This window comes from Asterias rubens, chromosome 8 (genome assembly GCF_902459465.1).
Source record: "Asterias rubens chromosome 8, eAstRub1.3, whole genome shotgun sequence".
NCBI lineage: Eukaryota > Metazoa > Echinodermata > Asteroidea > Forcipulatida > Asteriidae > Asterias > Asterias rubens.
In genome coordinates, this window is record NC_047069.1 from 16,271,084 (window position 1) to 16,296,362 (window position 25,279).

A 25,279-nucleotide genomic window follows, 5' to 3' on the forward strand; every position below is an offset into this window, starting at 1 on the left:
CTATGAGAGACAACTATTAAAGTCGGAAATCAGTCCTTTCCGCTCTTGTACTAGACATGACTATGGACATGCGATGCGCACAACCTTTTATAAAGTTGAAGATTTGTACGGACTTAAGTTTATAGCGATATTAAACAAAATATTGAGCAAATGTTGCTGTTATTATTGTGGGAAAATACTTTGGAGAGCACTCTGTCGTGAAATGACGGTCGTGGAAGATAGGTGGAACTATACCAAAAAGGGGCCGCTGATAATGAGTGCAAACTCTCCCCAAACACAACATCCAGCAAGGCCCAAGAAGTGGTTCCCATTTGGAAATGCTGTAGTACAGATTCCAAAATTTGTGGAATATCGGCGGATGTTTACTGTCAAGCATTTTCGGATACTTAGGGGCAAGACAGGTGAGTACCGCTAACAGTATTTATTTGTATTGACTTGTAAACAAAAATCTTCATTAAAGAAGAGGATATACTCTCTTTATGTAAAAGAGTGAAAAGGCACTCTTTGAAGAGCCATATGAAGGACAACTCTTTTTCGAGTGGTCTTCCACTCTTTTAGATTGAGTTTGCATAGTTATGAGTGATTTTTCACTCTTTCCTGGAGGGAAACCCCTCTAGAAGAGTGCATGCACCACCACTCTTTTTGAAGAGCCATATATGGAGGACAGCTCGAAAAGTAAAGAGTGGTGTTTTAACTCTTTTCATGCCCTTTGACCAGGACCCGATTTCAAAGAGCTGCTTAAAGGCAGTGGACACTATTGGTAATAATTGTCAAAGACCAGTCTTTTCACTTGCTGTATCTCAACATGCATGAAATAACAAACATGTGAAAATTTGAGCTCAATCGGTCGTCGAAGTTGCGAGAAAATAATAGAAGAGAAAAAAAAAACTTTCACACGAAGTTGTGTGCTTTCTGATGCTTGATTTCGAGACCTCAAGTTCTAAATCTGAGCTATCGAAATAAAATTCGTGGAAAATTACTTCTTTCTCGAAACCTCCGTTACTTCAAAGGGAGCCGTTTCTCACAATGTTTTTATTATCAACCTCTTCCCATTACTCGTTACCAAGTAAGGTTTTATGCTTAAAATTATTTTGAGTAATTACCAATAGTGTCCACTGCCTTTAAAAAATAAAAATGTCTTGAGTCTATCACAAATACCATGGTTGACATGGTCTACAGAAGTTCTTAAAGGTACAAATAAATGTTCGTGTAAAGGGAGGTGATACTTTTGAATGAACCAGTGTATAACCCTTGGTTTGAAGATGTACGTTTTGCTGCATGAATCGTGTAAAAATGTCATCAAATGAAACTATGTTAACTGGGAGGTTTGACAATGGTTCTGCAGGGAGAATACATCTTGGACGCTAAAGCCCCTTTCACACAAGAGCAATTTAGCAAGGGTCCCTTGCTAAAATGTAGCATGGTTGTAAGATTTTACAAGAAAATGCACCTCGTTTTGGAGTGTCCTGGGTCCCTTGTCAAATCTTGTCCAACATTGCTACATTTTGTCGGACCTACGACAATACTATCTTGATTTTACCAATGAAGACACTTAATTAAAATCCCCATTTGCCTCACTATTCAAAAAATGGGCATGGAAAGATCTGAATTTTTTCTGAAGACATCAGTGCATACTAATCGAAACGTTGAGTTGTCAAGAGATAGTCACTAACTGCAAACCTCACCTAACTATACTCTAACCATGAAACGTTTCAAATCCTACTTTAAAGTTTTGTAAGCCTGAAGAAATATTTCACTTATTTCCACTTAATATACGTTTAGAGGCACTGAACACTTGGTAGTTACTCAAATAATTATTAGCATACAACCTTACTTGGTAACGAGCAATGGTTGATAGTATAAAACATTGTGAGAAACGGCTCCCTCTGAAGTGACGTAGTTTTCGAGAAAGAAGTAATTTTCCACGAATTTGATATTGAGACCTCAGATTTAGAATTTGAGGTCTCGAAATCAAGCATGTGAAAGCACACAACTTCGTGTGACAAGGGTATTTTTTCTTTCATTATTATCTCGCAAGTTCGATGACCGATTGAGCTCAAATTTTCACAGGTTTGTTATTTTATGCATATGTTGAGATGCACCAACTGTGAAGGCTGCGCGTAATACTTATATGTTTGTTCATACAAATACAATGTCCATCACAAGGACTACTTCCCACCACTTAATATCCATTTTCCGTCCTATCCCCTCACCCTCTTGTCCTTTATCCAACCGCAATTCAAACTCAGAGTCAATTTAATGTTTTCCACTTTGTGAATATTCTTGTTTTTCTTGGCCATCCCTTCTCCCTCTTTGTTTACATCACACCTTTGAGCGGTCTATTTATAGGACCAGGTGCCTGAAGATCGTCAATCTGAAATAACGCGCCAGAAAGTGTGTTCAGAATACATTATGTCAGGTATAGCAAGTTTAGACAGTATCCGAATTGGCGGCTGTAGATACGGCTATGAATGTGGCTAAGGGTGTTACTATAAGGATGTACTATAATTCAACACATGGTGACGTGGAAATCTAGCCGTAGCCGTAGCTAGCAGCCATTTTCAGACAAGGCTTTGGACACATGGAAGTGCCAGAGCTGAGTTCTTGGGCCTTATCCAAATTAGCGGCTACGGTTACAGCTACGACTGTTGCTAAGGACGTCCCATACTTCTATGCATGATGACTCAGGAAGTCTAGCCGTAGCCGTAGCCGTAGTTGTAGCTATGCCACCAATTCAGACCCGGCCTTTCTTTTATTCACATAGGCCTAATTATGAGAACTTGTCCGGTTGTGCTATGATTAATCATACTGCTGGTGGGAACGAGATACCAGGCTGACAGGAATGTCTGGAACCCTACCTCTAACTGAACATTAACTGGTAAAACCGAAAATTAGTCGTAGCCATAGGGGAGCCGTAGCCGTAGCTGTAGCCGCCAATTCAGACACAGAACTTTGGATTAATCATACTGCTGGGAAAGGAGATACCTGGCTGGATAGGGATGTCTGGGACCTTGCTTCAAAACAGTAAATTTATTAACCGGTACTGTTAGTAACTGTTTGCCAATCAAGTCAACTTGTAGGTGTTAATCTAACGGGACAGATTTCATCCAATTGTCATTGAGTGTGTCTTTACTGGCCGGACTCTCTCATTAAAATCAAATCACTCACGACATGTTATTTACATCATGTGTTATCGCAACTCGTCTATCCACACGATCCAACGACTCCCTCGACCATACACTGGGGTTAAAGACATTGTGTGGTTTAGACATTTTAGCAATAAATAAATAAATAAATAAATAAATAAATAAATACAATACAATAACATCCACTGCATTCACGACAAATAAAATATGGTGATTTAAGGTTTTTAAATAAATACTATGAGCATTTGAGATCGTCATCTTCGAACGAAATTGAAGGCAAATCAAAATTGGTTTTGGAACCGTTCGATTGTTTTAGTCATACATAAAATGTAGGTATATACATAAATACTTACCCGTGGAAACTTACTTTCAAAAGTTAGTAAAGATTTTTGAGATTGCCGAAAATCTTGAACTGTAACGTCCACGCAAGAATAATAATCCGTAATTGGAATACAGAAATTACCAAAGGTATCACATACATTTCTCTTGACTCCTTAGCAATGTACGGTCAAACCTTAAATAGACATAGTGAACGTTTATATCACAAAACGCCACTTTAATGTTTCTATAGAAAATGTGATCTATTTCAACAGTTATTTTCAACAGTGTTTCCTGAAAACCATATTTTTTTTGTATTCTGCCTTTCCAAAGAGCACTGTAGTTATACTCCTTTAAACACCACACCTAGGGCTATAGGATCCTTGACTTTACCTCATCAGACTTTGATCTAAATTACTCTCGACAAAATGCTAAACCAAATAACTAATTTCACGAATCTTGAACAGACCGCCGACTCAAAGCCTGTGTATTCAGCGGTTACAGCTGCAGCAACCCATAGTCAGTATTTCTAGAGGTCGTTGGTTCAAATCCCTTGCTCATAAAAATGTCTTTCTTCGCCCACATAGTCTGGAGAGATTATAATTGGATAAAAAAAAAACTCTGGTAGTCTACCTCTGCTGTTATTTGGACAAAGACATGTTTCTGCTCGCGGCAACTCATAACTCGGCATCCTAGGCAAGGCTCACACCTAAAGGAGTGCGTAGAGCTGTCAAAAGATTGGCTGAAACTAATTAACTTACGATTACTTTTACCCCAAAATGCCTCAAAACACATCGCAGTCATCATGCAACATTAAAGCATGTCTTCAATGTTAGTTTTGGAATTCAAAGTCCTTCATGTAAAAAGCGTGAATCTAAATAATCAAACTTGTACTACTTTGAACGAACACAACAGCCTCAAAACCTATTACAGTCATTGTGCAACATAAAAGCATTTCGCCCAAAGTCAGTTTTAGTGTCCAAGTTCATTCATGTCAGCAAATGCTTGAATAAAATTAATTAACAACGATTACTATTATTACTTTGAACAAAAAAAGCCTCTAAACCAATTGAAGTCATCGTGCATCTTTAAAGCATTTCTCCGAAGTCGTTTTTGGAAATCCAAGTTCCTTCATGTCAAACACATGAGTTAATTAGTGGAGAAGACAGCTTTTTTATCTTGCAACGTTTGTCTATAAATTAACATAGGTTGTTCCTAGCTTTTTACCTGGTGCGGTAATCCGGTGGCGTTCGCATACGAGTTTACCACAGGGGAAATTACTTGCAGCCGTCATATTATGAATTGAAAATGTTCTCATAATTGAAGTGTAGATATCAGACAATTCATCCAGATCAAATCGAGCAGAAAACTACGACCAAAATCATCGGGAGTAATAAACACCTCTCCTCCCCTCTGCTGACGGAGAGTCGAGAGCGAACGCCGAGATCGCAAGATGCGATTTGCCTTCCCTTCCTCAAATATAAAGCAGTAATATAATTTCCCATTTCCTAAGCCAAGTGAAGCAATCTTTAATTGTAATTCGTGCACTGATGTCTAGCCGCTGGGATGGGGCGAACTGACGTGGACGCACAGCGTGCTGGCTGTATGGTTGGTCTGATTTTGAGTGTGTAGTGAATGCTGCGGTTGGTATCTCCGGTAGCTAGTCAACCAATACACATCAGTTTAACTGCGTATATTCATGGAGCTATAACTGGATTGATCGTGCAATATCCTCCCTACGACAACTAAACTCAAGAAGGGATACCATTCCAGCACCATCACCATCCCAAATCGGAACAAAAATGTTTCTGTCTCATCGTTACTTCACATCTGGTGGTGTTTTTCTCAATCCGTGTCCTTCGTTGGCCCAATCGAGGAATAACGACACAAGGGAATCTGACGGCAGTTTGGATTCATACGAAGCCGTAACGATAGAAGAGAAAAGACGGCCGAAGGAAAGAGACAAGGGCGTTAAGAGACGGGAGCTTGAGGCGCAAGAGGATAGCAGAAGACACAAACAAGGCATGGAGGAGGTTTTATATGAAGATGTTTTTAAAGATGATGATGGATGGGCATGATAAGGAGAATGGTAATGGAGTATCGTAAGAATGAGGAGAGTGATGACAAGTGCTGACGAGAGGATGCAAATGTTTTGGATGGGGATATTATTTCCATGACAACCTAATGTTACCATTGATTTAGTTGGCAGCCATGGTCACAGCAATGGTGTGGCCCTGATGAATGTTGCGATGGTGTTATGTAACGATCAAGTTGTGTATATTGATCTCGACGCGCTAATGTGATGTCGATTAGTGATGTTTGTCTTATTATGGCGATTGTCGACATGTAAACAATGTCGATCATAATGATGAATATGATGATGATGATGATGATGATTTCATTTATGAGAATATATGACAAAGCATGTCGACTTTAAAGCCACCGTAACAACATTGGACGTGGTGTTCATGGTAACTATACAGTGAAGAAGATGTGGATCACATTAATGTTAATGAGGACAATTTCGAATTACTGTCGATCAAAATGATAATCACCGTTAAAGAAATGAGAAGTAAATGCGGTAACATTAATGCTGTTTTCAATATTAATTATAGGTACGATGCTATTAGGTATTAATACTCTACGCATGACGGAGCTGACTCGGAGTCGACCATCATGGCAGCGATCATAAGCAACATTTTGATCGTGTCGACTACAAGTCAAGAAAATAACTGTCAAAAACCAGCCTATATTACATCCATTCAAAACCATTGCATTCTGTTTTGTCACTTAAAGGCAGTGGTAATTACTCAAAATAACTATTAGCATAAAACCTTACTTGGTAACTATAAATCATTTGTGAGAAACGGCTCCCCCTGAAGTGACATAGTTTTCGAGAAAGAAGTAATTTTTCACGAATTTGATTTCGAGACCTCAAATTTAGAATTTGAGGTCTCCAATTTAGAATTTGAGGTCTCGAAATCAAGCATCTAAACGCACACAACTTCGTGTGACAATGGTGTTTTTTCTTTCATTATTTTCTCGCAACTTCGACGACCAATTGAGCTCAAATTTTCACAGGTTTGTTATTTTATGCAATGGTTGAAATACACCAAGTGAGACGACTGGCATTTGACAATTACCAATAGTGTCAAGTGTCCTTTTTAAAACCATTGCATTACTATTTGCCACTTAAGGCAAACTATAGCTTTGGTTTTCGGAACCGTTCGATTGTTTTAATTCTATATGATGATATATAAAATTAAACTAACTTGTGAAAGTTTAATTTCAAATCGTGGCGGCATATTTGAGATATCGCCGAAATATGGAGCTGTTTTATCCATGTAGGAAGAATAATCCCTAAAAAAGAACAGACACACACACAATCTGAGAAGCGTTACTGACAGTTATGCTTCCCAGCTTCAAATTATGGGGCTTACAAAAATATGATATCATTTTCCTCTAACCACATTACGTCGAAGTGACATAATTCTCAAAATGCTTTAGGCCCTTTATACAATCGAAATTTGCTCTAGTCTTCTAAATCAAATATCTTATATTGTAATTTAAAATTTTAAGTGTGTGATGACTGCTAAAGGTATACCTTCCCTTTACAGTTTGTGTAGTATTCAAACTTGAACAGAACAGTCACAAGAAACCATTAAATAAAACACACTAGACTACTTCACCGCGATCAATAATCGCGCACGTGGAAAGTCAAGAGCAGAATGTTGTCTCTTTAAAGGAACACATTGCCTTGGATCGGACGAGTTGGTCTATAAAAAGCATTTGTAACCGTTTGTTATAAAATGCATGTGGTTAGAAAGATGTTTTAAAAGTAGAATACATTGATCCACACAAATTTGCCTCGAAATTGCGTGGTTTCCCTTTTACTTTGCGATCTAACACGGTCGGCCATTTATGGGAGTCAAGTTTGACTCCCATAAATGGCCCACCGTGTTAGTCGACGAGGTAAAAGGAAAACCGTGCAATTTCGAGGCATGTTTATGTGGATCATTGTATTCTACTTTTACAACATCTTTCTACTCATATGCATTTTATAACAAACGGTTACAAACGCTTTTCGACCAACTCGAACCGATCCAAGGCAACGTATTCCTTTAATACCAGTTTTCAATCAACATTAATTTTATCTCGGGTAATATGCAATACCCGGGGATGCATCACTGGGTTCCGTATTTTAATTTTCTCATGTCGGTTATGAATGTTTACACTTGACTCGTTACAGCATAATTTGTTGTCAGTATCTACGCAGGGCGTCCCTTTCATTACCTAGTGGCAGTCTGAGCCATGATCTTTATAGAGTTTTATTGCAAATAGAAATCCCCAATTCGTGACTGAGAAAAATAGAGATCGTGTTATATCCGGTTTTGTTGTTATATCTTAATGCATGTCCACCAGCGCCAGTGGCAATAAAGGTTGTTTAACAAAACACAGAAGTATACAATAAAACTTGTAGTATATTAAAAGGGAAGTTGTTCTAAATAAACAAATTATTTAAAGTATAGAAAATATTTAGGTTACAAGCGAAGGTGTGCAATAATGTGACATTCGAATTTCCAGTGATTCGGAAACACATAATCAACTTTATAGTATTTGACAACACAGTAAATTATTAGAATTGTAGGCCTGTCGTAATTTAAAACTACTGATGTTCTTTTTGTTAACTTTGAGCAACAGTTTGTTGTTAGTGGGTCGACCATCTTGTATGTTATTCTTATGTATATCGTGGCAAGACTGGGGCTTGTAGCATTCAGTCTGGTCTCTCAATTTAGCTGAGAACATTATCGTTGTATTAGCGAATCCAGGTTACCAGACAATTCCAAGCGTATGATTCGGTGAGTTTGGGGGCGTTACCAGACTTGTTTTCGATGGGGGGGGGGGGCAAGTGGGGATAAGAGCTTGTTTGGTGCAGCCATGTATCAAACCATGCACCCGTTACTTTGTGTAGTTTCGATCGCATTTGGGGAAAGGGTGAGAGACAAGAATTCTCATCCGGGGGGGGGGGGGGGGCTCCTGCATGCCCGCCCCCACTATTTACGCCATTCCCATTGGATGAGATCTTCCTTGGTGTGTGCAAAATCCCATGTTTGTATCATCATAGGAACACTCCAATCACAAAACAGGGCCCAATTTTAGACAGATGCTTAGCACAAAAAATTGCTTAGCATGAAATTTCTTCCTTGTTAAAAACAGGATAACCAACCAATTTTGTGTGTGCATATTGCTTGTTACTGGTATCCAGCTTTTGTTTGCTTATCCGGAAAACATTGACATTTTGTTGGTAATCCTGTTTTTGTCAAGAAAGAAATTGTATGCTTAGCAAACTGTTGTGCTAAGCAGCCCTATGAAATTGGGCCCTGCCATACACATATTTCGATTATTATTTTGTTTGTAAATAAATGTTGTATTGTTATGTATTTCTTTTGGCAGAAGGAGGATGTTGCGATTGTGCATTATGCCGTTGTCTGAGGCGAGTACCGTATGGGACCTTATTTGCCATCTTGCTTCTAGCTGGTGGTTTGGCTCTACTGACCTACGAGACGCTAACTATTCGATATGTTGCTCAAGAGATGTTCCTTACAGCCCAAGTTAATGTAAATAGCGTTCTCTACGAAGGGTAAGGAATCAAATCTCTAGTCTTTTGAAAGTATGTTACGTAACTATGGAAGAATATTCGTTTCCACTGTGGTTTTCTGGTTTTGTTGTTTACTTTTAATTCCGATGTAAACAGCTGTTACCATTTTGTTTAGACCAGGGGCTTGTATATAAACAAATGGATGACTCTCGTCAAGATTTACTGTCCGAAAATTTAAAATAAAAAATGACAACAATTACCAATAAATTGTCTTTATATAGTTACAATCCTTCGCTTTGTCTTGTAACTTCTCCATACATTTTGTTTGAAAGATAGTAGGACAGTTTATGAACCCTTGATATTTATGACTTAATTAAGGGGAGTTCTGTCTTCGTGTCAGTCACGTCTTATATATCAATAAAACATTTATGAGTGTTTTTCTTTTAAACGCTGTTGAATAATTAGTGGATAAATTGATTTTGTTTTATTTCGTTCGGGAACATTAATTTTAACTTTCAAAAACTCTTGACAAGGATTAGGCCTACTGCATCACAAAGTTAAGGGATACACAATTGGAAACTCAATCGATATCATTATGTACTATTTATAAATAGCAATTTGCGTTGGGTAACCAGCTCAACCCAACCACATTGTTTACCAACTAAATACTAAACAATAGACTTGCAAACGGAAGACAATAAGAAAATACGTGCTGAAAGTGCTGGACTCTCGCGAGAACATTGAAGTCTCATGAGAAGACTTCGGGTTTAAAAATTGTCCCGGGTAATTTGACGAGAGCTCTCGACCTCTCAAGCTCAGGAAGTGATTCATGGTAAAATTTCCTTTTAATTCTGGGTTTAAGAGCAGGTTGCATAACATGATATATAAATAAATAACAGCCACATCAATTTCCTTTTAAAGGAACCTAACAGATTGTTTTTTTTGCTAACAAAACAGTTGCTTGCTGTGTAATATCCACGTACATAAACTTACAAACCTGTATAGGAGTTTGAGACCGATCGGCCATTTTGGCCACAAGAAAAAAAAAGTGAAAAAAACCGATTACACATTTTGCTTGACATCGATTCATCAAAAATTACATTTTAGACAGAAATGTTTCAAGGGATGTGTTTTACTATCATCATCATTAGACCGTGTAAGTTTCATGGAAATCTGTAATCTTAGACGATTTTTTTCTTACCAATATTGTAATGTTTCTGTAACGATGTAAAACCACCTGAGGGATTTGCTTCTGAACGTGTGTGTTGAAATGTCAAAACAAAAATGGAATATTTTACAATTCTACAAAATTAAAATGTACGGAAATAACCGCATTGTCTGAAAATGCTCTGATTGTTAGAGGCAGTATTCAAGAAGGTATGACGTGACATCATGGACAAGGTCATGCAGGTCGAGATTTTCACCTCAATTTAAATAAATAAAATCAAGTTGAAAGGCTGAGATCTATTTTAGTATTTTGCTTTTGAAGGAAATTATTATGAGTGAAGACCTTCAGGTTGGGTTTTGTTCTATTTGTGAGAAGAGTGCATAAACATTGCAGTCGCAGTGTGTGCCACCATAGTAAAATATTACACATTTTATTTAGTTGCATAGACTATGGCGAATGTCCAATATTGAAGCAGAAAGTAGGTATTCACTGTACAAACCTATTATGGGAATGTTAAATGTCCAATCAAAATAGAAATTATACAATCACTTCACAAACCCATGGCAATGTGCAATATCGAAAAATATATCAAAATATTGGCTTTACAAACCTATGTGAATGTCAAATGTCTTATATCCAATATCGAAATAAAAAAGTAGACATTCGCTTTACAAACCTACAATGTAGTTGAATGTTGAATATCCAATATCTAAATAGAAGCTATAATAGGCCTATCGTTCACTGTACAAACATATGTAAACGTCCAATGTCGAATATCAAACTATTAACTACTCTCATAGCATAATAGTATATACGGAATCTCAATATTGGTAATGAGAAACACTTGATAGAAAATATATTCAGCCAGGGTCTTGTGTAATATTATAATTCAATTGCTTTAGAAATGTGAGCAGTCTAAGCACAAATAGAGAGGAGCGAACGCATGAGGCTGTTATGAGTAAGACGAGGCTTGTACAAAACAGTCTCTATGACATGATGCTATACGATATACGTAAAAACCACAGTACACATTGTTGAGCTAAACTCTGATAGGTTATTGGATCAATGTCCGGTGAAATCCTCTCCTCTCTTCTTTTAGATATCTATACCCATGAAATTGGATTAACAGAATCTCGTTATGGGATTAGCTTTACGGTGGCCATTTGCTCTCGTCGTGTCTTTTGGCGTCAACGAATCTGAAGGGGCTATCGGAACAATCTTGTTGGGGAATAGTATATGCGAAAATGGCGGGAAATTATTATCAAAATAGCGAGAGCATATTGAATGGAATCCAAGCGCTATGCCAGCATTTGTGATCAAAATGTTTCAGAAATTAGTATCAAATGTTTGTTTGAGAATTCAGGTGCTGTTTTAAGGATTTTATGGCGAGATTTGCGAAATAAACTAGGTTCTGAAGGGGCTATCGGAACAATCTTGTTGGCAAATAGTAAGCGAAAAATGGCGGGAAATTATTATCAAAATAGTGAGAGTAGATTGAATGGAATCCAAGCTCTATATGCCAGCATTTCTAATCAAAATGTCCGAGAAATTAGCAACAAATGTTTGTTTGAGATGTGCTGTTCTTAGGTTTTTGATCGATATATTTGCGAAATAGACTTGATTTTTTTTAAGGAGCTATCGGAACAATCTTGTTGGGAAATAGTATGCGACATATATGGCGGGAAATTATTATAAAAATAGCGAGACTAGATTGAATTGAATCCAAGAGCTATGCCAGCATTCGTGATCAAAGCATTTGGGACATTAGGCCTAAACTATTAGAGGAAATTTGTTTGTGACTGACTGAAATTCAAGTGCTGTTCTAAGAATTTTGAGTGATATATTTATTGGAACGTCTTATGGAAAACAAACATAATTATTGCATTCTTATTAGAAAAACAACCTAGCTAAGACGATCATTAGGTCTTAAAACATTTAAAATAAAAATATTTTAATGGTGTTTTATCATTTGTACCAATTGATGACAAGATATTATAATTATTATAATAATAATTTATATTGTAAACATTATGTGTACAATAGCTCAAACAAAATTCCGGAAAAGCTTATACATCAACATTTTGTCTGACTTCATGCTGACCAACTTTCTTTGCCTATAGTGTAAGCAACTCTTGGACCCTGTTCTCACCCCCGTCCATCTTAGCTCTCTGACTCTCAAGGTTTACTATAAATATTTCTCATCATTTTCCTGTCCAGGACTGGAACTTTATTCTGGGTGCTGATCTCAGCTGTAGCCGTCATGGGTCTATTTGGGTTTCTACTCCTGGTCTTTGCGTGTCTCACTAGTGGACCATCTGGCCAGAATACATGTGGACAAGAACGCACCAGATGCATTGGCATGTGCAGCACCGATATTGTAAGTTTGCACCATTTTCAAAAGATCATTTTGTGAATACCTTTTCCCCTAGTCTGTATCTGGTCGACAGCGTCTTTGCACTGTCTTGTTTTTCCTTTTCCTTTAGCGTCTTGTATCCTTTTGGCAATTTGGTGATTTATAATTACATTTATAATTATTGTTTGTTTGTTTGTTAGCTTATCAAGAGTTTTGTACAAGGTCTTTAAATGGGACCCGATTCGATGGCCACTTTCAATTATATAACTTGTAACCTCTGGTATACAAAAAACAGTGACCATTCCAGCGCCTTTCTGACGGGCAAGATACTACACTGGTGGTCACATGGGAAATTTAACATTTTGTGTCATAAAAGCCACATAAATTCTTGAGTTAGTAAAAACAACTGCTTAGTTGTTATATGTGCCCCTTTCTTTGTATGACAAATATTATCCTTGGCGGCCTTACACTTTCGTATCATACTACAGTGTACAGCAGAGGAAGAGTCCTGTATAAGGCTTAGACAAATCAGATTTTAAGAGTTATTCCATTGAGCTGTTGTACAAATTGCTCCTGCAGGAAGTTCAAGCTCCCTGTTGCTGTTTTGTAAAAATGTGATGTCACATATAACTTGGTCTATAAGTGAGGCTGTGCAGGCTTTAACGCATCACTCTATAAACCTCCCATAATACCTTTAAATCCGCCCTATATCCGACGCGCTTACTAAGAGTGGATGCTCTACCAGTTGTGCTCTATCATGATAGCATGAACGTGTCATGGACGTTTTTATAAGCGAGTTGGAAGTGACGGAAGATTGTCGGATCAGATATACATGATAGCAAAAGAAAACAAGGTATAGGGCCTTCTGCAAAAACCTGCCTGTCAAAAAACCTGTTTTATTATTACTGACCAAAAACTCGAACCCACATGGAATCACCAGGGCATCACAAGATGATGGGTGCGAGGTTTTAGGGAGACATTGGTGAACCGTTGGCACTTTTCAAAAACCTTTGCAAAACTGAATTCGCAGTTTGTCTCTTTGAGTATCTCCTTGACGATTATTCCATGACAGAAAAGGCCAAACAATACTCGTAATATAATTATGCTGGCCTTACAACATGTTAAAGAGCTGCGTCAATGACATGTACTGCAAAATATCACTCCTACCCACCTTTGACAGCCTTGAATGCCCTAAGCTTTGGTAAATGTCAAAGACCAGTATCCTCACTTGGTGCATGGAGGAAGAAAATATTGTTTTCCCCCTCCATACTTCGTGTATCCAACTTATGCGTAAAATATTGCAAATCTGTGAAAATTGGGACTCAATTGACCACCGAAGGGATTGGGCAATAACTTCAAGAAAAAAAACTCCCATGATGGAATTGTGACTGAGAAATGATACATCATTGTGTAGGTGAAAAATTACCCCTGTCTTTAAAATTAATTATACTTCAAAGCTGTCGTTTATATAAAATATCAGCAGATCTCCAATGCTTTTTTACCAGGTAAAGTTGTATGGTGATTATTTTGACGAGACCAAAAAGTATACATTGCAGTACCTTACTCATGTGTTACCATAAACCGTTAATTGTTTTTATTAGAACTGCACTTTACGAGTTCACAGAGCCAGACGGAATATATAGATCCACGATATGTTTATTGTAACAAGTAACTGTCATTATTCTAATAATAAACCCTTATGACATAATAAGTCATTAATATTATGCCATAATGTAGGTTATCACGCAAGAAAAAAATCATAATTTTGCAGAATACATAATTTGTTTGATCGAAGAATCAATCGGGAGCGATCCCACAATGAGTAAAAGAATAATAAGCCAAAGGGGGAAATCACGGAGTCATGACGGCACACAGGCGGGGTGCCAATCGCATCAAGGCCCGGCGGTCTGGTCTGGAAAGATCACGGTCACAGATGCTGCTCTAGGCAGGAGTAGGTGGGGGATCGTGATCGTGTCTAGGAAATGATTATTCCCTGCTAAAAGCCATCAGTTTGTAGAAGCATGGAGTGAATTCAGCTTGTAGAAATGAGCATTTATGACGTACCTGGATAGTGTACAATAGAATAGAGAGACCTTCGTGACCTATATCTAAAGGGATTTAATGAATTACTGACAACAAGATTTATTTGATTTCTTTAGTAAAATGGTATCCCTCCCAAGGTGTTTCAGTAACAAACTTAAAAAGAGAAGAGTGCTCTTAAAGACCTGCTTGAACGAAAATGTAAAGTCGTGAACTTTGCTGAATTCCATTTAAAATGTTTTCAATGAATAAGGAAATCGAGTCATATGATTATAAATAGATTTTGATTGTGTAAAAAAACAATCATTTTGAACACCCTTATCCAGTGCTTTTCTGAGAGATTTGCGAAAAGCCCCGTTACGTAATCACTCTTAAAACGTCATAGTTGGGAGCTCAAATTTGTAAAGCCGCTTTGTTGCAGCGTGGAGGTATAACAAAGCAAACTCCCACAAATGACGTCAGCGGCATTGTCCTTTGGCGCGCGCTCTCAACGGAAGAAGTGTTTTTAGTTTTTCAAAACCTTTAGGTTGGGGCCTGATTTTTTAATCGATAATTACGAAAAACTCAGAAGTGTAAACATATCAAAATTACATTAAAATGGTCAACAAGTGCATTATAAACAAGTCTAAATACCGTTTCCGTTAAAAACCTTCCGCTCAGGTAGCTGTTTAAAGACACTGTACAGTATTGGTTATTGTCAAAGACCAGTCATCTCACTTGGTGTATCTCAACATATTCATAAAATAGCAAACATGTGCAATTTGAGCTCAATTGATCTTCGGAGTTGCGAGATAAAGAAAAAAAACAAAACAAAAAACATTGTCTCACGAAGTTGCGTGCGTTTAGATGGTTGATTTCGAGACCTCGAGTTCTAAATCTGAGGTCTCCAAATCAAATTCGGGAAAAATTGCTTCTTTCTCGAAAACTATGGAACTTCAGAGGGAGCCGTTTCTCACAATGTTTTATACTATCATATCTCTCCCCATTACTCGTCACCAAGTAAGATTTTATGCCAATAATTACTTTGAGTAGTTACCACTACCTTTAAAGGGCAGGTAACTATGTGTTTGGTAATCACTCTTAAAATGTATGGCTTTACACATTTGTTTTGCTAGGAACCTACAACATCATTCGGAACTATAGTCTAAAGCATTTTGAAGTATTGTGGTTAGGAAAAAAGATATCAGTTTTATGCCCCGAAGTTTGAATCTGAGAAGCGGTACTGCAGTGACGCTTTTCATATCGTGTATTCTTATTATTATTTATTTTTATTATTATTATTATTTATTCGGCATAAAAACACATACAGAGTACAAACATATAAAGAACAAAACAAAAGCCAGGGACATATGCCTGGAATTAAAAAAGTTTACCTTAAAACTGTAGCCCGAAGGCCATCAATTCCAATATCCCTGGCCATATATTAAAAATCTAAAATTATTTACAATAAATCTACAAAGACATTAAGAGCATTAAGACAAAAACAGAAAGAAAATTACAAGCAGGGACGCAGAATGAGTAAAAGTGCAAAATAGCCCTAATTAGGGATTGTTTTCCTGCAGAGAGCAAAGCTTTGCTCCAGATTTGTTGGTGATTATCTCAAAAACTCGACCACCTTTTGAAATAAATATTTCATATATTAGTTTTATTGTAGGCCTATACTATAGGATTAAAACAATCGAACGGTTTCAAAAACCAACGGTATACTTTGCCTGTAAGGTAGAGTTATCACTGTGATATAAATTAAAACGATTTGAGTTCAATGCAAATTGTACATTATGTTGCAAAACTTTGTGTGTGACTGTGTCAATTTCATCTACTCGTGCCGCTTCTGAAATTTTGTAACTCTGCTGATACATGTGTTTAAATAAATTGCTGGTTTTTTTTTCAATAATGACCTGTCCCAGTTTGCTTGATTTAAATAGAATTAGCACCACATTTTTGTACACTGCCATGTTTTTTGTTTTTATATTTATTGTGTGCTTTTTGCTGGTTTATTTATTGTATTCGTTATCATTTTGATTGGTTCGTTGCTTTTCGTTTAACTTTTGCTGTATTTTTTGATGTACTTGTATTTGTTGAGGTCAAATAAATAATAAGTAATGCCACTCCTTTCATATCATCTTCATTTGACACATGCCTCAACCTTTCCATTCCTCTCATTATCGTGTTCATATTTCACCTTTCAATGGTTCCATTTTCTCTATCTATTCTGTAGTTAATCATGGTCACCTATGGAGTGTGTGCAATCTGGATCGCACTGACTGTGGTGCTTGCCATGCCATTTACATTCATGCTGATGGTACGTTCATACTGCAAGACTGTCACACCTAAGTCATGTATCGATCTCTCTCATTATGGTGAGTATAAAAGCTCTTTTCACACGACAGCAAGTTAGCAGGGGTCCCTTGCTTAATTTTTGCATGGGTGTGAAATTGTATAAGATGCATTTCGTTTGAAAGGACAAAAATGTTTAGACTGTCCAAGGTCCCTCGTGAACTTCTTTTCAAGTAGTCCATACTTCATGGACAGTATAAACATTATTGTCCTTTTCACACGAGGTGCATTGGTAAAAATTCGCAACTAGGTCAAATTAAAAACAAGGGGCCGTTGTGAAATTGCTGTCGTGTGAGGTCTTTAAGATGTGTATTCAGATAGTTTCTACAACTTGTGATTAGAATACATGTGCATTTCCACAGGCCTCGAACGACACCCCCAGCAATTGCTGAGGTGCCCTATAGTGCTTCTGCTGTCGGGTGCCCTGTGCAAGGTTCCGATGTCAAATTACACTTTCCTCATATCAGTGCCCCTTTACCAGAGTAACACTACTGTGCCGCTTCGAGAGCGAGGTTCAAGGCCCGTAATCAGGGTGCCAGACCAGACCGAAGATAGGGTCGTGCTACACTCGGAACAATAATGGCGCCCAGCAACCACGTGGCCGAAGCAACGCCCCTCCCCCCCTCAATACACCGCTCTGGTTTGAGGCTTGGTACAAGCCCACATCATTATGTTTCTCACACATTCACATTGGTGTTTAAAACCCAAACTCGAAGGGTAATTTATAGTCTGGTGCCCCTTTGGTTATAACATGAGAATCGTGAAATTTCGCTATGGTTTCAGTGAGAATATTTCCCTTCACATCAGGCTGATTATGAGTCTCATCTGACTTTCTCTAATTTACGCCAAACGGTTGAGGTTGAAAAAATACATATATCACTAGACGACTGTTTGATGTGTGATATATTATTAAACGTTTATCTAAACTAAAGGTTGTAAACTAATCGCCTTCCTTTTAAACAATGTTATAACCTTGTTTAATGAACAAGATATGGTTATTTCAGGATGTATGACGTATGAGCACACTTAACTTGACTTCCGTTTCAATCGATTAGTATTAAGCTGAAAAATTACACTACTCAGAGAAGTGATGTTGAATTAATCGAAACCACTCAATCTTTATTCGAAAACACTCAATCTCTATTTGCTTCAGCCAACTTGAATATACCTCAGTCGATCCAATTGGAAAATCATTCTTGACATCCGTGTCTTAGAAATCGAGACAACCGGCCTACATCCCTCGCAGCGTCTCAGATGTTTCCAATCGATCGCAAAGGAATTCTTTAAGATTCTTCAAGAAGGAAGAACCCGGGATAAGAACGAGGTTAAATGAGGTTGAGGACATATCCACCATCCTCCTCCTCTCAAACTAAATATATAACCGAGATGCAACCCAGCACACTTTGGTATTCACACATAACACACCAGCGATCCATGCAGCACACTATAATCTGATTTTCATCGTCATGGTATGTCTTCAATTTCCCCAAGGATGTTCTCTCCCCCTACCCCCCCCCCCCCAATCCAACTGGCCTGAAGTCAAATTGAGGAAGATTCATGGTGTATATGACAGAGCATCTTGAAGATGTGATAGATATATCTGTTCATTATCTTGACCCTGTGTTTGTGATGTTCTCCCGAGGCAGGCGATCAGTCGGGCTGAGATGTCTTGACTTAGCACAGTCTGCTTTGACTGTACGAGAAAATACCCCATCGATTAATGTGCGGTGCGACAATTTTCTTAAAAAAACACCTGTCTAATAAATGTTAAATTTGCACTAGAAGGAAGAACGTTAATTTTGGTACTGAGTACTAAAGGTACTGAGTATACAGTGCTAATTAATCGGTGTAAGGGCAAAACCAACATTTCAAAACGTTGTCTTTATTATTTCAAACGCAGACGTTTGCAAGCAGCAGCTATAGCAATGCCAGCGGTCAGAAAAAAAAACTTGTAAAAATATTGCTCTAATGTAATTTTCAAAGGTATTATACAGTATTGTAGAGCTGCCAAAATAGTTGCAGGCAGGGTTAATGTTTTGTGTGATCAATTATAAACATGATATAACAAACTTGTGAAAATTTGGGCTCACACAGGGGAAATTACTGATAGACCATGAATTAAAGGCAGTGGACACTATTGGTAATTACTCAAAATATTTATTAGCATAAAACCGTACTTGGTAACGAGTAATGGAGAGCTGTTGATAGTATAAAACATGGTGAGAAACGGCTCCCTCTGAAGTAACGTAGTTTTTGAGAAAGAAGTAATTTTTCACGAATTTGATTTTGAGACCTCAGGTTAAGAACTTGAGGTCTCTAAATCAACCATCTAAACGCACACAACTTCGTGTGACAAGGGTGTTTTTTTCTTTCATTATTACCAAGTTCGATGACTGATTGAGCTTAAATTTTCACAGGTTTGTTATTTTATGCATATATTGAGATACACCAACTGTGAAGGCTAGTCTTTGACAATTGCCAATTGTGTCCACTGCCTTTAATGTTCAGCATCCACGTTTTTCTTAAATTTGGTTTAACAACCAAACTCAGCTGTTGCATTTGTTGAGGTTCATGGTACAGTTTTGTCGAATATGACTTTATTTCAGAGGGAAATATTTCTCAGGAATAGTGGCTGTAAATGAACTTCATCTCAAGCATTTTTTCCTACAAATCGTGTATAAAACTTTTGACTTGTAATTTGATTGTTTGTTGGATTGATCGATTGATTGATTGATTGACTGATTGATTAATTGTGTGTGTTGGACTGTTTTGAATCTTCAAAGCAAACACTTTATTCTTACACAAAATATACGGAATTAACAAAACATTAAAAACTAAAAAAAATACATTAATAGATTGATTGATTGTTTGATTGACTGATTGATTGATTTTATTTGATTGGCACTCAGGTTTGACAGCTAGAGTTGCGAAGACTTCCGCTAGCAGCAATGCTACCGACCTGAGTGTCTGCGGAGCGAGTCTGACGGGCTTTTGCGACAAGGTAAAGACAGTGACCTGTTTTAATATTGAATTGAGGTTTAAGTAAAGGCATCGGCCACCTCTGGTAATTGCCAAAGACCAGTCTTCTTACTTGGTGTATTTCAACATATGCATTAAATAATAAACCTGTGAAAACGTTGATTCAATGGGAGACTTTCTGGGACAATAGAGGGCAGCAGACTTACCGGGTAAATCCATTGTTCTCAGAATTATGCGCATGTTCAGAACTACGTAAACAATGGAAATTTACCCGGTATGTCTGCTGCCACCTAGCGTTGGAAAGTCTCCTATTGGTCGTCGAAGTTGCGAGAGAATAATAATAATAGAGAAACGTCCTTGTCACACAAGTTGTGTGCTTTCAGATGCTTTAAATTTGATACATCAGCTCTGGTCTCGATTTCGAATCAAATATTTTAGTGAGAAATAACTTCTTTCTCACAAACTACGTCACTTCCGAGGGAGCCGTCTCATAATGTTTTATATACTATCAACAGCTCTCCATTGCTTGAACCAAGTAAGTTTTATGCTAATAATTATTTTGAGTAAGTGCCCTTTAAAAGGTCTGTAAACGTTTGGCATCGGCTCTCTGGAAGTTAATGGCAATAAAAAAATTTACGTCGTAAGAAGAACAGCAGCTTTGGAATGCATTTGGGAAACATTTTACTTCGAAGTGCTGAGGTTATGAGAAAAATATATCACTATTTGTTCACGAAAATTCGAATATAAGAAGCGTTACCGCGTTCGGCGATATCTAAATTAGGTTAATTAAATTGTATTCTCAACTACATTGGTTATAAGGATTAAAACAATCGAGCGGCCCAAAAACCAATGCAATGCGTTTAATACCAAGGTGATATAATCAGTTCAATAAACAGATTGTGTATAGAATACAGCTGGCCAAACATAATTGGTATCATTGTTTGAAAGTATTGATCGAATACTGATCACATCCTATAAAGGTGTGGATTATCGATATGGTATCGATTCAGTCTGATAACCAAATTCATATATCAATATCATTGATCGCAAGATCGCTTTACAAACCAATTGTCTTCTTTTCTTTGGACACCTCTCGTATAAAAAGCATTGGACACTATTGGTAATTACTCAAAATAATAGTTTACATAAAACCTTACTTGGTAACGAGCAATGGAAAGCTGCTGATAGTACAAAACATTGTGAGAAACGGCTCCCTCTGCCATAGTTTTTGAGAAAGAGGTAATTTCTCACTCAAATGTTAGTACAGGAAACATTTATTTGTATACTGACTCAGCAATATTAAAGGACTACAGGCCTCAAGCTCTTTTTAGGCATCTGAAAGCACACAAATTTGTGGCTCTTTTTAGGCACCTGGAAGCACACACATTTGTGCAACAAGAGTGTTTTTACTTTCATTATTTTCTCGCAACTTCGATGACCAATTGAGTACAAAATGTTCACAGATTTTTTATTTTACACATTTGTTGGGACACACCATGCCAAATGAGAATACTGGTCTTTGACAATCACCGAAGGTGTCCAGTGCCTTTAAAAGGCAGACGGTAAAAAAACGTGATTTAATAAAAGGAATTAAACCAGTCCAGCCTCGAACTGTCTATAGTATCCCAATGGTTGCTGTGGCAACCGTATAGTCTGAATGTAATTGTATTTCGTAGAGTGTTATGTATACGCCAGGTGAGGTATCTACGACGCATGACACCTCAAAATACTGACATGAATTTAAAATTTACAATATGGCAGGTTGTATTTCTGATTTAGATATAAAGCATTCCTGATGGCTGTGATGTTGTTTCAAACAACAATTTTTTTTTTAAATAAAAATTAGTAGGGGGTACAATTCGGATTTGAAAATGTACATGGTGGAGATACCATAATTGTATGCAGTAACACAATGTAGTCATTGTGATACCACTTCAGCAAGGTTTGCACATGAGTAGGATTTGAAACTTTGAAAATTGCACCAGTAATATCGTGCAGGCTACATAATTTGAAACTTCACATGTTGGAGATAAAATCTAGTGCTCACTCTCGCAGGTGTTTAAAAACGAAGTATAAAGAACTTCACTTCCTCATTTTGGTATGATTATAATTATGAAAATTTGTACAAAACGATATCGTCAGGAATATATGTGGGGCCTACTTACAGATTAGTGCTCAATAACAAACGAATTTTAATAACTGTTGAAAACTGCTTACCAATCAAGATTATCTATGATTTAATTTGTTAGAAAAAAAAACATATAAATATACATGTTGTTGGTCTAGCAAATCCTTTCTTAAACGTCCTTTTAGCTTCCGAGAAAGACTGTCATATGGTCGAAAGACGAGGCTATTAACAATTATTGTTTTTGCAAATAATAATATTTATGTACGTATAAATAAAATCGACAAAAATTATGTACAATAATTTGTAAACACATTCTCCCCACTGATGACGTACAACTCCTTTAAGCATTCGTATCAAACAAGAACATTAAATAGTCTCTCAGCATATTGTTATTCTTTCCGGTGTATAATATTTTCCTTCACACATTCCAGATTCAATCAAGTCAAAATTCTTCCCATCTCTCCATCTGGTTATTCAATGTCGTCATGTAGACTTAAGCATGCTGGTAAACCGGATTCAATATAAATGAAAATCCTATTTGAAAAGCGAACTGGAAACCAGCAATGTTGATTCAGTCCCTCGTACTTTTGAAAGCCCCCACCATCTTGGCATCTGAAATTAATTTCAGGCCGACTCGTGCATCTCTGGGATGAGAATTTTTGTTTGGAGTCGTACTTATTGTGCACGGTTTAATTGTTCACCATTCGTCACTTTATTTAGCAAGGATGCTCAGCACATAAACTACAAATTGGGGTTGGGAGATATACAGGTGTATAATATATTATTCAGTGTTTACTCGTTCACTATTTGTCAGTATTTAGCAATGTTGACATGCCCACCAGCACATAAAATACGAATTGAGGTGTGGTTATATACAGGTGTGGAATTTAATAATTGTGTTTCTCTTCACTGTTTGAAGGATGTTGAAACGACAATTCAATGTGTACATTAATTTGTTTAATGTACCAAGAAAAACATTATTATTGTAGGATTGTTCAAGGTTGCACACTTTTTAGCATCTTGTCTGAGGACAAATTTATTTTCCTTATGAGTTCTCTTGATAAATTAATTGTGAATTGCGTTGCCAAGTAAATAATTATTCTCTGCTAAGGTTAAAGGAGAAAACCAAGTATGGTTTGAAATTTGTTCATACTAACCCCTATCTACAATCCCGGCCAAATCTCGTTGGGCCCCCCTGCCCCCTTTCATAAACGCATATCCAATGTCTTTTGATATTAACAGTCCTGTAAAAGCATTATCTCCTAATTTAAAAAGAGGAAAAAAAAATACGAAATTAACTCAGACAATCCCGGCCAAATCTCGTTGGGCCCCCCTGCCCCCTTTCAATGTTGGTTCCATTTGCCGACTGTCTTCCGAATTCAGTCAACATTGAGCGGGGGGCCGGGGGCGGGCAAATGTTTTAAATGTGAATGTGAATGGGAAGTGCACAGGGAACTGTTGTTTCAGGAAAGGGTGGCCCAAGCAATTTGGCCGGGATTGTAGCCTCCGAGGAAGACTATTCTAGGGTCGAAACACGTCCGGTCATCGACTGTTATTTTGCATTTATACCATAGGTCCTTTTGGTTGGTGAGCAATTTGCAACATATACTTCTCAGTTTTGTAAATTGCTTGTTGTAACCCTTCCCCAAATGATTTGGGGCTTGTTCCATTTTGGGAATAAAATAAATACAATACCAATTAAGTCAAATTCTTCTTACATTTTGAATTCAGAATGGCTCTATTTGGCTGTCGTCTTTCCTCGCCATGACTGCATGTATCCTCATTGTCATTGCCTTGGTAAGTATATATAAAATATGTTATAATGTTCGGCAAAAAAAAAGTCAAATTTAGTATGAGTTGTATTCACTCGGAATGGACACAAGGTAAAAGAACACTAAATATTAAACATTAATTTTTTTTCTCTTTAAAAATCAAAGGGAGATAAGATCTTTTTTTGTGATAAACCAAAGCAAACAAACGTCACTTAAAGTTGCTTGAAAACGAGGTGTAGAGTTAATTAGTACGCCATGTTATGACATCGTTAAAAACGTTTCAAAATTTTGTTAAAGATTATTTCAACTTAACTGAAACAGACAAAACAGCACACACAAACACCCGAAAAAGGGGAAAAATGCTTCAAGACAATTTTTAAGCCCAAAACAAAATCCCTGAAATTCTGTTTTTAAATAACGGTTTTTGGTATGTAGTAAAAAAATAATTATATATATATATAAAGATTACATCAAAACTACTACTTATCATTTTTTTAACACTAATATTAAATTTTGTTTGCAGATTCACTTCTTGATGGCCCTGTCCGCCAACCACACATACCAGAAGATGCTGTCCGGTGACCAACCCACTCGCACCAAGTACGGCAACGACTACCGCCGAGCTTACGGCGATGCCGACATACCCCTCCAAGAACCCCTCAACATTCACGACGAAAGCACACGATTTTGAAGTGAGGCTTGGAGACAAAGAATTGACGTGGTTCGCATGGCAACTGTCTCGTCTGGATCTGACAACTATTAGAAAAAGATACCTGGGTTCAATTAAAGTCAAGGTACCAGACTGAAGTAAAAGGGGAAATGTGTGTGAATGAAATTTAAGTGAGTTATTGATCAACGGGTTTTTAGACACTGAGCTCTGAAGTCAAAACTTTTATGGTGGGGTAGTTTTGATGGACGTGATGCCGTGAAGTTTAAACTGTCATGACAAGACGAATTGCCCAAAACCATCGCATCTAAGCCTTATAAAGATCCTTGATCTACTCCTTCATTTAGTAGTTTTGACGAGTTTTTCTCAATTTTGAGAGAAACGGTCAAACATTGTCGTTCAATTTTTGGAGATGTAGTCTGGTCGACATAGGTATCATAGTAAAGAGTAGGATTTAGTTGTACACAGAATGGTTAGTCAGTTAGATTTGATACTAAAGGTAAACATGCCATGTCAAATTTTGGTCTCCAAACAAAAATAAACATCACTGAAAACATCACAAGTGAAAAAAAAAACAAAAAAACGCCACGGCATTAGCGAAAAAGAAAAAATGCACAAGAGCTTTCAGTTTATAATTATAATTGATTAATGTTGTGTGTAGTTATATTGGAATATATGTATATTGGACTACTGTGTATGTTTGGACATATGTCGCAAAAAAAAAGTAAAAAGTAAAACAACAAATCAAGTGCCCTTTTATACGTCGATAAAA

At 37.2% G+C, this 25,279-nt stretch overlaps 1 protein-coding gene across 2 annotated transcripts in view; it reads left to right on the forward strand.

Annotated features, from left to right (window-relative positions):
* LOC117293638 overlaps positions 1-25,231 on the forward strand; it is a 38,522-nt gene extending 13,291 nt beyond the window's left edge. Inside the window, exons 1-7 of one of the 2 annotated variants that reach the window (XM_033776021.1) lie at positions 5,108-5,477; positions 8,916-9,105; positions 12,449-12,608; positions 16,843-16,984; positions 19,871-19,962; positions 23,800-23,865; positions 24,364-25,231. In XM_033776021.1, the coding sequence (XP_033631912.1) occupies positions 5,267-5,477; positions 8,916-9,105; positions 12,449-12,608; positions 16,843-16,984; positions 19,871-19,962; positions 23,800-23,865; positions 24,364-24,531 (1,029 nt within the window). In that variant the 5' untranslated portion in view covers positions 5,108-5,266 and the 3' untranslated portion in view covers positions 24,532-25,231. Of the gene's footprint in view, positions 1-5,107; positions 5,478-8,915; positions 9,106-12,448; positions 12,609-16,842; positions 16,985-19,870; positions 19,963-23,799; positions 23,866-24,363 lie in introns of those variants that run through there. The other variant, XM_033776020.1, reaches the window with a different exon arrangement.
* Positions 25,232-25,279: the final 48 nt, after the last annotated feature.